The sequence below is a fragment of the Peromyscus leucopus genome, chromosome 7 (assembly GCF_004664715.2).
Source record: "Peromyscus leucopus breed LL Stock chromosome 7, UCI_PerLeu_2.1, whole genome shotgun sequence".
In the NCBI taxonomy this organism is placed as follows: Eukaryota; Metazoa; Chordata; class Mammalia; order Rodentia; family Cricetidae; genus Peromyscus; species Peromyscus leucopus.
This window is the reverse complement of record NC_051069.1, coordinates 60,130,065-60,147,650: the sequence shown is the minus strand read 5'-3', so window position 1 is coordinate 60,147,650 and position 17,586 is coordinate 60,130,065. Positions and strand designations below refer to the sequence as shown.

General features: G+C 39.2%; 1 protein-coding gene across 1 annotated transcript in view; it reads right to left on the bottom strand.

Annotated features, from left to right (window-relative positions):
- The window catches only part of Cntn5 (contactin 5), a 1,130,804-nt gene that overhangs the window by 84,426 nt on the left and 1,028,792 nt on the right, over nucleotides 1-17,586 (bottom strand). The window contains exon 17 of the mRNA XM_037208201.1: nucleotides 8,309-8,429. Within this exon, the coding sequence (XP_037064096.1) occupies nucleotides 8,309-8,429 (121 nt within the window). The remainder of the gene's footprint in view (nucleotides 1-8,308; nucleotides 8,430-17,586) is intronic.

Sequence of the window (17,586 nt, the reverse complement as noted above, 5' to 3'; positions counted from 1 at the left end):
ACTAATACTATGTAGGGACTGAGTGGGCCTAGTGGTTACAATGGTGAAGGGTGTGGAAACAACGTCTCTGTTGTCTACAGAGGGCAGAACAGTAAGTAAAAGCTAAGGCTTTGAGACCATACCCTGTGTACTCACCTTACTATTCTAGCCCAATTGGGGCAGGGTGTCAGGGGAAGTTGAGTTGATATGTTCCTAAGTCTTTCTGTGCCTTAGTTTCCTTATCAGCATTCTGGAGCTAAAACCAGTACTTCTCTCATTGTTTTTGTAGGATAGGGTGAGTGGAGAAAGTCAAATAATTCACATGAACTCATTAGTGCCATGACTGGCATACAGGAAGACACTATTAACTATGAGCTGACTTTATTATTGGTATAATTGAGCTCAGGGTCATACGCATGTGTCAGGACTTGACATGTAGCAAAGAAATGAGAAACATGCCCTTTGTTCACTAGTTCTCAGCTGAGCACCTAACATATGATGCACTCTATAAATATCTTTCTTTCTTCTCTCTCTCTCTCTCTCTCTCTCTCTCTCTCTCTCTCTCTCTCTCTCTCTCTCTCTCTCTCTCTCTCTCTCTGTGTGTGTGAAGTCCAGAGGTTGATGTTAAATATCTTCTGCAGTTGCTTTCCCTCTCATTGATTTTGGTATAGGGTCTCTCACTGAACCTGGAGCTTATCAATTTGGCTAGTAGGGCTTGCCAGTAAGCTTTAGGGACCTACTTTTTTCTAACCTATTCAGTTTTGGGGTTATAGTTGTATACCAGTACACCTAATTTTGTGCTGGGCATCCAGATTAAATTCTCATGCTTGTACAACAAGCCCTTTGCCTACTGAGTCATGTCTTCAGCCCCTGCCTTATAAATATTTGATGAAGAACCATAATTAATGAATGGAAAGTGAGTGAGGTCTAAATTAAACAAATTGGCCAACCTCTTTTAGCAAGACCTTGTAGGGCTGTGACAAGTCTGTCTGACTAAAACCTCCAGTTTTTCTAAGATACTTCCTTTCAGTCCTTGCTTGTCTCTCTTTGCCTGCTGCAATTTTGTTATTTCACTCTTCAGTCCACTAAACTTGCTTTTGACAAGGCCACCAGTGACTTCCAAATTACTAAACTCAAGGATATAAGTTGTTCACTATTTCACTTGGTGGGAGTGGGGGATAGCAGGTACAAGTCTGTGTGTTTGGGGAGTTTGCTTGTACATGTGTGTGCACACATCTGGAAGCCAGAGGTCAACCTTTGCTGTCACCCTCAGGTGCTCTCCACCTTGCTTATTTGAGATTAAACCTACTCATTGCACTGATTCAACTATGCTGGCTGGGAGGAAGCCCAAGGTTTCAGCCTGTTTCTGCCTCCAGAGCACAAGGATAACACATATGACTTACCACAACTGGCTTTTTAACTTAAGTTCTGGGGCTCAAGCCCAGATTCCCATGCTCAGAAGGTCAATGGCCCCTGTCTGTCTGGTCCTTGACTCTCTCACCCAGTTGCTCCCTCCTGAAAAATTCTCTGTCTTTGTCTCCATAACCAGATTTATTTGGGTTTTCTTGCTGATAGCTCCATCTTTGACAGATTCTTCACAATCTCCATGACAAATCCCCTCTTCTAGATTTCCTTTCCATTGGCTTAATATGCTGTTAGTGCTCAGGCTAGCATATCCACTCCAATGTTGCTTTCTTAACCTCCATGACCAAAAGACAGTTTGCTTACTGCATATTTGTATAGATATCCTTATCTTAAATGTTGCTTCCTTACTTACAATGAGCTTCTCCTATATCTACCACAGTAAGTGGATATGATAGAAATTGGCCATGCTTGCATAATTAATTTTCTTAGTTGGAGGTATATAATTTATGATCTATACTTGGCCAGGTTTGAAAGTGAAGATGGATCATAATAAATCACCCTGGTGCTATCCCTTGGTCCAACCAAAATATAGACATGGGCCGTTTTCACTCCAAGACTGACATTCACATTTGCTTTCTCTGCCATTTTTCACACCAGAGGGCCACAATACCTCGTAGATTCAGTCCCCTTGATTGTCTGGGTCTCTACCTCCTTACCATTTTACCATCTTCATTATTGCTTGTTCTTCTCATTGGGACTGAAGCTGTAGCATGTTGTGACTCTATGCATAAAACATTGTCCTCACTCATCTACGACTCTCTAAAGTTCTCCCTTAGTGCATATCTATTCCTTCTGGACACTGCTTCTTCTCTATGCATCCATGACTTTTACCACAAAAACTGAGTTCTTTTTCATGGGATAAGATAGCCCTTTTACTTAGCACCACCCCATCATTGCCTTGGCACATTATATGAACCCTGTCAATAAGGAATGAAATCAGTCTTTAAAGTGTAACTTCTTATATTAAACATTCATCTTCACATGTTTATATAAATGTGGTGATGATATGTTTATATTAAGATGCATGTATAGGAAAGACGGGGATAAAAAGCAGAATAGAATGGGATTCTCATACAGTTTTTGCTTGAGAATATCTATGATGTGAAACACAATAATTAGAATGTTCTTAAAAGTGAGATAGAGAAATCAGAGTTTGTGTTTCAGGACAGCGGCACATTCCCTGCAAGCAAGCTGAGGAGGTCTGTGTGCTGGTAGAAATGCCAAGGTCTGAGGAAAAGCTTGTGTTCTAGAAGTCACTCCATATTTGCTAAATGAACAGCATGCTGGAGACTCAGACGTCTTCATCTTTGTGTACTAACACTGTACTTCCTGTGTTCAGTTTTATATTCTGGTGTGTATGCCCATGAGTGCAAGCTACTGAAGTCATTCAGCTCTGCTGCTTTTGTCAACTGTGACTTCCATAAACCAAATCAAAAGTGGTGGAGAGAAGCCAAATACTTGATTGACAAAAGAAATGTTACTTTTGTAGTTTAAAAGTTCTGCTGATTAGCAAATAACTTCTGAAAAGTGTAGGAGGAAAGAAACCTGCTCCTAAAGAAGATCAGTCTGAAACACGGATATTGGTATTAATTTAAAATCAATGTAGACACCAAGAGTGGTCCTGTGCGGAGTGAAGAGCACATTAAGTCTGATTTATTTCCAAGTCAGTCGACAATATCTTAGGCTGTTTCCACGGAGCTTGGGGAGCGACAGTGCAGGCATCTTTCCAAGAGAAAAGTGTAGAAAATTCCCAGACATTTTCTCTTGCTATTGAGACTCACTAAATAATCGAACTTAGAGGAAATGTGGACAGTGGTTAATCAAAGGTTATCAAACTATTTTTTATTCAAGAAGAAACTGGTATTATTATGTTATTTTCAATAATCTTAAAAATACACAAATAGATAATGTTTTAAAGCTAATTAAAAAGTTTTCTTTTTGAAGTTGTCTGAAAATAAATCATCTTGTTTGGTAGCATCATCTATTTTATGATAAAAACATGTTTTTTTTTCTTGAATTAAAATATAACTATTGAGCTAGTGAGATGGCTATGTAGGTAATGGTACTGGACAACAAGCCTGGTGAGCTGAGTCCAATCTCACATGACAGAAGGAAGGAAGTGACACCTACAAGTTGCCCTCTGACCTCAACCTGAGTGTACACACACACACACACACACAACACACACACACACACACACACACAAATGCACCCCACAGAGAAGAATAAAAAAATTAAATGTATAAGATAGAAATATCTGTAATGATCACTTCAGACCAATATGCAAACTCTTTCAAAATATAAGGCTCATGTAGTAAGATAACAGATTATTTTAGTATAAAAAACTGATATGGAGGCTCTGTGTATCTAACTTTATGAACTAATTTTTAAATAATCTATCCCATGCCCTCCCTTTGGCTTGCTAGAGTGATACATAATTTAACAGTTACAGATGTTGGCTTCACATGTGTGTATCATGTACACTGCCCAGTGCCCTGAGCTTGACGGAGCCCTGTGCTCACAGTGGTGTCTTACCATCACTATTCTGGAGTTCTAAATAACCTTCACTGAGGCAACCTGTATCTCTCTCTTGTGTTGGGTACCTCAAATTGTTCATTTGGGACCATTGTGCTTTTTAGTTCCTCCTACTTCTCTTGCAAGACCCAAGGTTACCAAAGGACATTCATGTGGTGCTTCCCACAAAAGCCTCTGTCACACAGATGGAGCATAAGTGGAACCTCTAGATGTCCAAGGCCTCAGCTTCATCTTTTCATTCTGAGTGCTGACCACACCTCAGCTGCCACAGTTTGGATGAATGGACAGGGAAGAGATACATAACAAGTTATAAATAAGCATCTGTTGACTTATCTCATTAACCTAGAACTGTTTTGAGGGCATTAGTTTGTTATGGAAATTACTAGGCAGTTTGAGAAATATAAAACTATTGAAGTTTAAAAATTGGAAAGAATATATCGAACTGAGTTGATAAGAAAAGTCAAGGAAATTTAATTTAATGTGAGTTTAATTCTCGGAGGAAGAAGTGATGGTGTGGGGTTAGAAGCACATGCCTGAAAACAGATATACCCAAACAAGTAATATGTTCGGGGGTCCATTGGTCTCAAATTCAGTTATATATACATGCTAGGTGCATCTGGAAAATGCTGCACAGATTTCAGAGATCAGAAGGACCCAGAAGATGGTTAATTTTCCGATTTCTTTTCTTTTCTTTTCTCTTCTTTTCTTTCTTTCCTTCCTTCCTTCCTTCCTTTTTACTATTCTCACAATTTATTTAATTTTCTTTGAAACTGTCTTATATACCTGAGACTGACCTTGAGCTCTTAATTCTGCTCTACCATGTAAGTGCTGAGGTTATAGACATACACTGTCCTGCTTCACTCAGACCTTCCCAACTTACAATTTTTCATTAAGAAAATGTTGAAAAGAAATACAGAAGTTGAATGAAACATTATTTTCTTAATTGTTTCCACTACCTCTGAGCAGAAGGAAAGGAACTCAGGCTGAGGCTCCCAGTAAAATTAGTTGAGCTAAGCATGTCTTATTTAAAGCATGAAACTTTCCTACTTTTATATATACTGTGAGAAATATATATAACTGATTTTTGAATCATCAAATAACAAAAGAATAGTTCTTTCTGTTTCTCATATTACCTGAATGTGTCAGGGCCTTCAAAGTAGTGTGTCTCCTCCCATGAGTTTCTGTCCTGAAGGTCTATCTCTTTCCCTGAATAATAGAATAGAGTGCTCTTCTCATTTTTCACATGTTCCTACAGCATGGCATGATCTTGCTTTCTCTACTGCTTTTATACACTTCTCAGAAGTAAAGAAAATAAATGGTCTCCAGATGTCTGAGCCTAGCTTTAGTTTCTGTTTATATTTATATTCCAACATGATAATTTCTTTTAGGATATTCATGATTGCTGGGTTTTCTCTTGTTCTGTAGATTGCATGGTGGCATTAATGCTGTATGAAATAAAAATCTGTAAGAACAGATGATTGATGTTATGTTGCATGTAATTATTTATAGAATATTGAAATTTTAGATAATGATAATGGTGGAAGGGAAATGGGAAATTGCATTAACAGTCACAACCAAATTTATAAGCAAAAGTAAAATTAAGTTTTGAAGAAAAGATAGCCCTTAAAACACAAAATGAGAGAGAAGCAGTGAGCTGGAGTCTGGAGAATTCCAAATCTAAATAAGGAGTAGTGGGGTAAAGAGCCACACACCTGGACCCAACTTAGAGTACCAGCACAGGACACGTTAAGATGCACAAAGGAATGTTATAGAGCATGTTTAATGGCAACTAAGGCTATAAGAAGAGCTTTCATCAGGCTGTGAGAGTAGAGATTGTTTTCCTAAGTCAACATCAGAATATGATCTTAAGAACATCTTCCTTGCAGCTTATATATGCTTCATGTGTGATCAACATTGAAAAAAGTGAACGGCCTAATCAGTGGTGGTGTGGTCTTCACTGATCCCATCAGCATTGTGTTAACTTATAAAACAATAACGTTGCCACTTGAGTTTTAACAGCGTTTAGAAAAATTCACTCTAGAATGCTCAGCTTTGGCCTTACTGCCTGGAATAGAAGAGTGTTCCTCCTTTCCAGAGAAGGGAAGGGTCGGGGCAGGAGACATAGAGAGTAAAGTCACTCTCACAGATCAACACTAAACAAGGAACATTGCAGCTGCAAAGCTCCCCAGATGACCAGAAGTCCTTCATTTTCATCATAAAATGATGATAATAGATGAAACATGTCTTAGTCTAGTTTAAATATCTCTCAAAGACTAGCTGGGAGGGAGAAGCAAATTATTTTCCCTAATTTCTGAAATATAATGAGAGTACATAATCAAAAATTGGTGACTGGATTGAACTCACTTCAAGGGAAAGCTTGAGCTCACTGATACATAAATATTCAGACACTAGCAACCTGTTTGAAATTGCTATTGGGTACAATTCCAAAATTAATGCATTTAATCATCTCCTAGGCATAAAGCCAAAGGCTAAAAGAGCAGAACATAAAAACGTTGGCCTTGAATTATGTTCTGAACCCTGTTGAGTTTAATTTTACTTACAAAGCAGGATATGCAGTTTGCCACTTAAATTTGTCCCTTAGATTCCAGAAAAAAAAATACCTGGTTTCTTGTTATCAGCGTCTAAATTGTGGTGTTCATCTGGAAAGTTCTAGTTTTAGGAGGATCAATCTAAATTACTAGTCAAGTGCACCGAGTTAATACACATAACTAAGGAAGACAACAGCGAAAGAAGAAAGCAATTTTCTACCAATTTCACTGTAGGATACAGTGTGCAGTTCCGGGAAACTGGCACCTTCAGAAGGCACAAGGACATTTTCAACTACACGGAATGTGATGTATTGAAAGAGGAACACTTTCAAAAGGTTTGTTTTACAATAAGGTGATATAGCATAAATTCATGATACAAAATTTGGAGATAAGAAAGAACAGCCTTGTAAGGAGAAACAAGCATACCCGACAAGACTAAGCTTATCCTCACTGACACAGATCTTTAAAATCACCTCACTGGAAACAGAGGTGGGTGCAGTACTGCACACCAATAAACAGTTGGCGACAGAGGCAGCTAAGAGGTTGTCATTCACCTTTCTGTTTCCTGTGGGAAATTCTTACAAACATCGGTTCTTAAAATGATAATTGAAAAGCACTTCAAATGGCTAAAGGTCAGCTATTTAAAAATATCATCTCTTGCTATGGACTAAAAATGTTTATTTGCATAGACTGTGCAAGAACTGGAAGCATGTGACACACATCTCTGTAAGAGTGGGGAAAAGAGAAGTGTATTGGGTAGGGCCTTGGCGATTACTTTCTGGGTTATAGTTACATTACTTGTGGCTGTGCACAATTCAAGAATTTTGGAAGCTGTCTATGGATAAACTATGCTTAATATCAAGTTATGAGAAAAGACAGAGTGACAGTTTGGAGAGAAAGGAGTGGTAAAAAGGAGGAGGACAAAAGGAAGTGAAGGAAAAGACATGCTAGGATATACATTTCTCATCTTGAGCAAAAATGAGGCAATTTGTGCTATGGACATGGACTTAGTTGAAATAAGACAAAGCTTCATAGGGTTGCAGAGATTTTAAGGGGGTGGCTCATAATTTGGAAACACTTAGCTGTCATTTTTGCACAGACAGGCTGTATGTTGATATTTTCATAATTTGAAAACACTTAGCTGTCGTTTTTGCACAGACAGGCTGTATGTTGATATTTTCAGGCTCAGAAAAAAAAATCCCTGTCATTTAACAATTATATACCCTCTTACATGTGAAGTTTTCTTGGTTCTGGAAGCTGGATTTTTGAAGTTGGTAGGGAAAAAGAGAAAAATATAATACCTGAGGGTTCCATTGGCTTTTTATTTGGAAGCTGTATATATACATACATATAAAACATACATATACACTCATGCATTTGAAAGCTGTATGCATACAGATATGTATATATGTATATATGTGTATGTATATGCACATATTTGTATACATACAGCTTTCAAACACACACACACACACACACACACACACACACACACACACACACACCCAACCCTGACTGTGTGACTCAAGTGTCTCAGAGCAGCTATGCTTTTGAGTTTGGGATTAAGTTGGTTTGCCACTTAGCAGCCACTCATTACTACAAGTGTTTTGGAGATAGCTTTTAGCTCTTGTCTGTTCCTAAGGAGAGGTTTCCTACATCATCATCTCAAAGGCAAAACAAGGTTAAGCAAAAAACGACAGAGATGGTGAAAATGACAGTGAACAGCACAGTGCTGAAGGCCCCAAGTCCATGCATTCCAGTCCCTTCATAGGGTAATTTATAGTGCTCGTGTCTGCAGTCTGAGCTATTAGCATACTCACCCCTAACAAGAAGTTCTGCCTCATCTGACACACTGTCTGCTGTGGTCTGTACCCTGCAGCCATATCTCCCAGCATGCATCAGAAGGATGTTCCTGATCATTAAATCTGCAGAGGATGCTTGCTGAAAGAGGGATGAAGTGCCAGTTTAAAATGTTGCAAATCTGCCTAATTCAAGGTGGTTTAAGGGGGAACTTTACATATTCAAAGGGCCCATCTTTGGCCTTACCATTTATAAGACAACAACGCAGACATCAAACATGCCCTGTCTTAAGGAATATATCAAGTTATACTTTTCACAATCGCTCAAAAAGAGTTTTAACATTGAATATTGCATAAAATGATCTAGCATCAATAGTTAAGAGATATTGAAGTATATACCAGTCACTCTTTAAAAGTATAGGAAAATCACTAAAAGTTACTGCTTTGTTATTGAAAGACAGGCCTGTTTTTATGACAGTAAAACTGTGTGGAAAGAAATAGCAACTAGTGGGACACTAATTATGAGAAGGTAGCTGTTGAAAGATTATCTCACGAGGATTTACTGAATATTTCCTTTTGTAAATACACCGTGGGCCACAGAATGTAACAGCACTTAGGAGAGAGATGACTGGTCCCCAGCCATGTGTCTTTATGTAACAAAGATACAATCCTCCCATAGCCACCGTCATCAAGGCGTGGGGTCAGCCGGAACCCATGTTAACGCAGCCATAAAACAAAAGGAATCTAGAGAAACACTTGACTTTTGTTGGGAACAGAATGATGAGAGCCTAGTTCAATTACTGCAGTTAGGTGATCAATAAGTGCCAGGAAGAGAATCTTTTGATGTATTGCTTATGGGATGAGGGAGGGCCCTGTAGATGACTGTCCAACTGATATAAACCCTTCCTTACCTAGCACTGTCCTTCAATGACTTTGTCAAAATTAATGGCTTTACTGTGATCATGTAAAGACCTGATATTGTTATATATCACGTCTCCTCCCCCCCCGACAAACCCCCACTTTTAGTTTGTTCTTTGAGACATGGTTTCACTATGTATGGGCTGGACTGGAATTCAATATTCAGCCCAGGCTGGCTTTGAACTTGCAGTAATCCTGATCTTTCCGGTTCAGCCTACTGAGTGATGGGATTATAGGGACGTGCCACCAAACCTGATGATTTATTTTCTCCCCCACAGGTTAAAACAGTAGAACGACCTCAATATCCCTTTGTTTTGATGTTGCAAAGGAGGGAAGGTTGGCTTGAATGTGCACAGTTTGTAATAACATCCTCCAGGAACTAATGCATAAACTGAGTGCTTAAAAATGCTTAATAAACTATCCCAGAGAAGGACCCCCAGATCCAAGAGCTTTTAATGTTGGATGGAATGGAGGAAAGTTACTTTTAAAGACAATGTGTTTGTCCTTACAAGGTAAAACATACTAATAACTATTTAAGAATTTAGTTGTTTGCTTTTGTTTTGAAATAAATGAATGGGTTTGTCATATCATGAAAAGAAAACTAATGTCTAGGGATCCCTGATTTTTATCCTCAGTGTTAGTAGGAAGGGTATGTTGTTATGAGCTGTTAAAGCTCTCATCACACAGAAGTTCTTTTCTTTCATTGAATTACTTTGTGATCCCCCATGTTTTAGACCTCTCTCTGCTAGTTATTTTTCCTTCTGGCTAATCTTACAATTGGAGAATCTAAGGGTATAGGAATTTTTCTCATGAAATAATTTGTTAAGACACAGTCTGATTGATTCGTAAACAAGAAACTGCTTCATAGCAAGAATGCATTAAAAATGAATTAAAATGTCACAACAATTACTTTCAGAATGAAATAAATGTCCATCAAATGTCATAATGATGACTTCTTTAGGATATACCCTTACTCACAAACCTAAGGAGATTCATTTTCTATGTGGCTGCTTTCTGGTGGGATGAAGAAATGTTATCCACCTTCTCATCTCACCTAGACCAAGTGCTCAGTTATTTCTAATACAAAGTGGAAACTTTAAAACACTCTGATCTTTCATTTCAGTGGAGAAACAAAAGAAAATTAAATATTATAAGCAGTTGTTCAGATTCTAGTCAAGATCATTTATAAGTGATGAAATATTTGTCTCCAGCAGTTTGGGACCACCCTGGCCCCCCATGCTACAGGCTTCTAGGGGCTCATTCAACCCAGACACTTAGCTCAGTAGCCAGGAGCCACTGAGTAGGACATTACTGGACCAGAATGGGAAACTTGTCTGATGAGAAAGTAGAGAAGAAGCCACAGACATAGCAGATTTTTTTTTCTAGAAATAACTCCACCTGTAAGGATGACTGTCATTTCTTCTGCTTTATTCTGGGGCTATTTGTTTCATTTATTTATTTATTTGCTTATTTATTTATTTATTTATTTATTTTTATTTATTTATTTATTTTTGAGACAAAGTTTTCAATAGGGTGTCAAGGCTAATCTCAAACTCAGAATCCTCCTTTGTCAGCCTCTCAACTGCTGGGGTGACAGGTGTAGCGATCACCTAAGCTTTGCTCTGGGTTGTAAGCATCCCACCACCAAATGAATTTGGTAGCAGTTTAAAATCAGCAAGGGTAAGGCTTATGGCTTTGAAAGTGAATTTGTAGCAGCATACTCCTATAATTAAATAATTCACATTTCGTTTTACAGGTATTTTCCTCCTAAATAATTTATTTTCTTTTGAATCTGAAGAAAAGTTTTCAACCCATTTACTTTCTGTGGAATCGAATTGAGAGTGAATATTGATGGAAAGATGAATAGAGTACTTAGGGTCATATAAACGTGCAAATAATTCAGGGTCCAGAGAAACAATCTCTCCTTTGCTGTCTGTGTGTGGCTCCTGAGAGTCGAACTCCATCATTATCTATTGGTACAAAATGTCTGCAGCCTGTTGCACAGACCTGAATACCAAGCCTATTTGAGGAGCTGAAATTGGCTCATTTTGGGCTGATATCTTTTCTTTTGGATTATACCTGCATTATATTTTTAAAATCCTAAACAGGGGCGCTTATAAGCAAAGCGAATGGACTGTGAACAGTAAACCTAAATTACTCTTTCTGTAGATTTACTGCTCTTTCAAGAGAAGTAATGAGGAGAATTCACACGGGAACCCATTATCCTTAATCTGAGCCCACAATGTGCAGCTCCTGTGAGAAACTCTGCAATTCGTGCAACTTTAATGAAATGGTTACTTACAGGGAGCTTTGCTTTCTTCAATTCAAACTGGGTTTTCACATCTTGTCTCTCAGGAGGCATTCTCCCTCTCCTCTCTCATTCTCCTTCCTTTCCTTTCTCTCTGCTGGTTTGGTTTTATAAGCAAACGTTGTTACCTATTACTGCAAATGAACGTCTCCATAACCAGGGCTTAACCTGGTGGTTCAACTAGAGCCCCATATTGGTGCATGGGGGTCTTTAGAGGGACAGCGCTGCCTGTGAGAACAGTGGGAATTGGCTGTTCACTTTTCCTGGCCACACAATCCTGTTAGAGCACTTGGGATTTCTATTTATAACTTTGAAATAAAATAGGAAAATGGTGGCTATCTTTCCACCTAAGTTTAGTTTATAAATGAACTTCCTCCCTCCTTTCCTCCCTCCCTCAAGTGAGAAAAGTATTCCCTCTCTAGCCTAGGCTGATATCAAATTCCATATGTAGCTCAGACTGGCTTCGAACTACACCCTGCTGCTTTACTTCCATCCTTCTAAGTGGTAGATGACAGACATGAGCCTCTACACCCGGAAGTAGCCGCTTTTTTAATTAGACTTCACTCTAAGAACCTTGAGCAGCCTGCCCACGGGACACTGCCAATTGTATTCCTAAGAATGGAAACTTTTCCTTGGATCTGCTGCTTAGTGTCTGTGGGTTCTGTCTGAAGTCCAAGTTCTTGACCTCAGTAGCGAAGGCTCTGTAGTCAGCCTCTCCTGCAGCCAAGCGAGTGCTGTGATCCTGATCAGCCCCTCCCAGCTGTGCGCCCTTGGAACACCCCCTCCCCCGCCCGCCCCCTCCCTCCTAGTTGCAAAGGCTTTGTAGTGGGGCAGATGTTCTTTTCCTGAGCAATTCAATTCAGATCCGGTCAGCTAGGCTTCCTGCAGTCTCCCTTAGCTCATTCCTTGAACTTTCTGTGCTGGAAGTTTCTCCCACTGTCTACCGTGGGCATTCCCAGAGCTGAGCAAGGTCAGAGTTGCAGAGTTGCCCAAAGCCAGTAAGCAAATTAAAGCATGGACGCAGCTAGGCCTTCCTCCTCCCTTCTGTGCGGCTGACAGTTCCTCTCCTCTGTTCTCACTGTATTTCCTAGAAGAAATTAGGAGTGAGCGTAGAAAAAGACACCCGAGAAAGGCAGGTGGGGGGAAACACCTGAAAGGAGATGTTGGTTTAGGAGCGTGTTGTATAAATCCAAGCTCTCCTTCCTGATTTCTAGACAAAATGGGAAGAGGTTCAACGGTTCAAGGCCTCGCTCAGGCTTTTGTGAGAAGGCCAGTAAAGCCCCGAGCAGTTTTTCTGGAACCTTGTTAGCGTTTGACAAATACGGTTGTCAAAGGGAGCCTAAGCGCCCTTTCAGCAGCGTCTTTCTTCAGTGTTCACTGCCTGTCCCAGCTGAACACCAGTGTTTTCAACTGCTCTAGAAAGCTGTTTTGTCAAATAAGTATTTGGCTTTTGTTTTAGACACAGGTATTTCCCATACCCTTTCACCATTGTATCATAATAAACCTCCATTGGATGTAGACACAGTTGACTGAATTCTGGCCTTGGTACAGCACCTCCTGAGTAACCTTGAGCCTCTGGAGAAGTCAGTAATATATGACCTCTCCAGCTCTCTTATTCTCTCGCTCTCGCTCTCGCTCTCCATCTCCAGCCCCTCCTGTGCATTGTGGGAATATCAGGGAATATCAAGTGAAGCACGGTACATGCATAAAATGATTGGGCAATACTTCAAAGGAATGAAGTGCTAAGACACTTTTAAGAATAGATTACAGCAGAAATCTGTGCACACACCAACATAGCAACCACTAGGAAGATGTTAAACACTAAGATCATTTAACCTAGATTCTAAACAGGAAGTTCTATTCTCAGTGAGTCTCAGTGCTGTTGTGGATGGCGATTTCTGTTTTTCACTTAAGGTGTATTTCACTTTCCTGGGGATTTATGTAGCCTATGGTACCCAGCCATAACCCTCAATGCTTATAAAATATTGCTCTTTGTAAAGTAAAATGAGATGATACAACTTCTATAAGATATAATTTAATAAAACTCTTACCTAATGTAAATCCTGGGAGTTATCTCTGAGGTATGAATTATTAGATATCATTAATGTCATGAAAATTGTCTTAGACATCAACATGTTTTCCTAGTAGCAGCGTTTCATTTCCCCAGGTGATAATTTGTTTAAACTATGCTATCATTATATAGTGTTATACATATATTACTTTACAATATTTTTCCCTTAAACCCTTATAGAATAAGGTTTAGATTAATGCTGATATAGATTTTAATATCATTTAAAAATAATTTATACTGATTAATTTTTGTATTTAAATGAAAGTATACATTCTTTGAATGTTATGAATAAAGAAAATAGGCAGTGTTCCTTAGCAAAAATACTTCTATCAGGGTGAAATAGTAAATTACTCTAATAACACATTCAATATTCAAACTGTTTCTTGATGTTTAACTTCCAAACTAATATTTTCCTGAAGATTTTCATGCACTAAGAGAAACAGTCTTACACAGTAAGATATATTAAGTAAGAAAATTAAGTTGTGAATCATTGGTTAAGTTTAAGATAACAGGATCCAGTCACATAGGCACCAAGTCAGGAGCTGATAGTGTCAGTTCATTAGCCTGGGTAAGTAAAGACTAGGCTTTATATAAATATATTTACAGCAGACAAACACTAGGTCACTTGTAATTCAATTTTAGGGTGATTAATTTTAAAGTAAAGAGAATAAATCATATTTACTACTTAGATGACAAGCATGGGTACAAAGAGAGCCATGAATGGTTGACAAAATGCTCCATGTGGTCCACCCATCCTTTTGTCTCCATTACAAATACAGGACAGGAGAGTGAGGTATTCAGCTAGCTAGTGGATGCAGAGTGGCAATGTGTCACACTCATTCTTTCAAAGTGTCTTCTTTCCCCATGATGCAGTCTGTGAGTCTGCCTATCTAGATAGAAGGCAGTGACAAAGCAAAGGACTTCTGATGTGCACAGTACCATTGGCTGAGAATTGAGCTCTTCTGGAATACTTTCCAGACCTCGTGTTTTCTCGGACTTACTCTTCACTCCCTTCTATCTCTTGATAAAAGTTTACCTTCCTGATTTCCGGGAATCTATGTCTCACCCTTCTTTCATTGTTTATATAGTGTGCTATTAACCAATCCCCCATGTATCCATTTCTGCTGTTATACTTGAAGTATGGGGACACAGATTGCAGTGAGCAAGTGTCCCTCAAATCTACCTTCAAGAGAAGAAATGCAGGGAGGAACCCCGGGCTAGGTTTTTCATACTTGCATGTGGACTCTGAAGAGCTGTGGAGGGAAGCGGATCTGTTTCTCCTGCTAGAAAACTCAGGTTGAGTCCAGAGAAAGATATTTCCTTTCTGCAGATCTCATGGAGTTTAACAATAATTACTTTATTAATAATTAGGAGGATTGACTCCTAAGGTTTTATGGGTTTTGTAGACAAGATCACACTATGTAGCTTAGTCTGCCTTCATACTTGCAACCTTTGTGCCTCAGCCTGCAGAGTGTTGGGATTAGAGGCTTGTGCCACCATGCCCAGCTTTCTAAATAACCAACAGAGTACATTATGTTTGCTGTCCCTTTTCCATTTCTAATGTCTACCCCTTGGATGTGAGCCTGGCCCTTCACTTGTCAGTCAGTGTCAATGGCTGCTGTTTAAGATGCCGGATGCCACTCTCTATCACCATTAGACTTAGTTGATCACTTGATCCAGTAGAAGTGGATCCTCTGATTTTTTTTTTCAAGCATTTTTTTCCATTGGCCTGCTAAAGTTTCCAAATGTGTCTCATGTTAACATTTGCTCAAATCTTAGCTCTTTGAGAATGGCTCTCCTGATATCAAGGAATATCTGTGTATTTTGTGAGCCCGAGTACAAAGTGAAAGGCAAGATCTTTCCTTGAAAACTAAAAATTTGCAAATGGCAACATATGAAAGTATTGCTTTTCACATGAGACACTTGTCGTGAGACTCAGTGAAACTGTACAAGTCACATACATGGGAACTGGCTGTTGTGATTAATCCAACTCACATTGGTCATCTTGATATTACCTGTGTCCCCCTGCAACACTAATGTCCATTGGAGGACATAGTGCTATCTGAGATGAAATTTCTGTAAATAAAACACCTCTTCTCTCTAAGTGCTTGCAATTCTGTTCTTCATTTGAAATCTTTTTAAATATATGTTGATGTGAACAAACAGACCACATTTACGTTTTATGCTAGAATAATTATAGGAACACACTTTACCTTCCATTCTGAATGTGATACTCTATTATGACTGTATTTGTGCAGTCTGTGTTATTTTTCCAGGTATTCTTTGTCACTTTTCTTGTTCCTACAGTGCAAACCCCACACTGGCACACCTTTGTCAGCTTTTCCTAACACCAGGCTTGTCGGTGACAGAGAAAGGCCATCTTACACCCGAAAGAACAGAGCTGGGGACTTCTATACCTCACAGCCCTAGAGCTAGAAGGGTCACAGAGGGCTTTTCCTTCCTTCTCACTTAGAATCTTCGAAATGCAGTGACACATGGCTTCTCTTTAAGTGGATTCTCAGCAGGAAACTTAAACTCCCATCGTTAAGACTAGAACTTCCTCTCTGTGCTCCGCCTGGTGGATCTCGTGAAATTTCTTCTGTGGTGCTACCCCAACAGCCGCCCCATAGGCTGGCTCAATGAGGCGGTACGGAGAGTAACAAGCTCTTAGCAGGCATGGCAGCCAATAAACATTTTTGCTGCGACCGAATTCTCCCACTATGGAGTATCGGCATAATACACTATCTTCCCGAAGGTCTGTGCTCCCTGAGTTCTGGCTCTGGGAAGTTATTCAAGGATGATAGTGAGATAAAGACCGGTTCATTCATGAATGAGCTTGTGATTTGTGAGCAGCTAGCAATAGCCTGGCCTCCAGGAGAGCTCCACAAAATACCTTACAGTAGCTCCTCATTTCCCTTTGTGACTGCAGAGAGGGAACTGGGCATTCAGTTGCCAGCTGTTTCCTAGTGTCTTGTAATCTAAGTAGGAAGTAGCACATTTTTGGCACCCTGGGAACTACTTCCTTCCCCTCCACTCTGCACATGGAGGTGAGCTATGATGTAGCTATGGGCTTTCCATGCCATACTGGTACTTCAGAGGGAAGAGAAGTCACATCTACTACCAGGTAAGATAACACATACTTTTGTGGAACTTAAATGCAATGTGAATAGACAATAGGTCATAACATGACAAGTTAAAACATATAATAGTACACAAGTCACAGGGAAGAGTGATTTTAGTATAAATAAAGAAATAAAAACCAACCAACAACTAATAATTTCCTGCAGCAGACAGTAAAATGTGAGGGCAGAGTACAGGAGGCTTGACTAAGGGGATGGTCAATGTACAGGTGGGTAAGCCCTGGGCACCTGAGTCTCTGTTTGGTGTTTTGGAGTTCAGTTAAGCCTCCTATTGAATAACACCTTGTTCTGATTCAACTTACAGGTAATTTATTACACTAGTTAAAGCAAGATTTGGTAAGTATATCAAAATAAATTGGCATTTTCAATAATAGTGACCATGGAACTGTTAGTAGAAACCAGTTTCCTTAACAAAATAGTGTTGTTCTTCAAGCTCCTTTGTGACTGGTTTTGATGCACCACATCTGGACATAGAATGCATTATCTTCTTTTGAAACACAAAATTAACATTCTAACATCATTTCTCCATGTACTTATTAATCTTTCCTGTGATTGTGGGCTGACCTTGACAAAATCCTCTACATGTGACCTATAACTGACATGTTCCCTTGTAGCCATGTGAGCATGCTGTGGTCCAGTATTCACTGAATAATTTTTCAGATTTGAATCCATAACTGTATATTTTAGATGGATCTATATTTGACCGACATTTCTGCTTCCATTCTCTCAATGCATCTTTTCATTGTCCAATCTATCTTTCAAGATGAACACTACTAGCTTGTTATGTCATAATACACTGTATTCCAAGGTTAAATGACATTTACTCATGTTTTTACATTGTTAAATGGTGTCTACACACGAA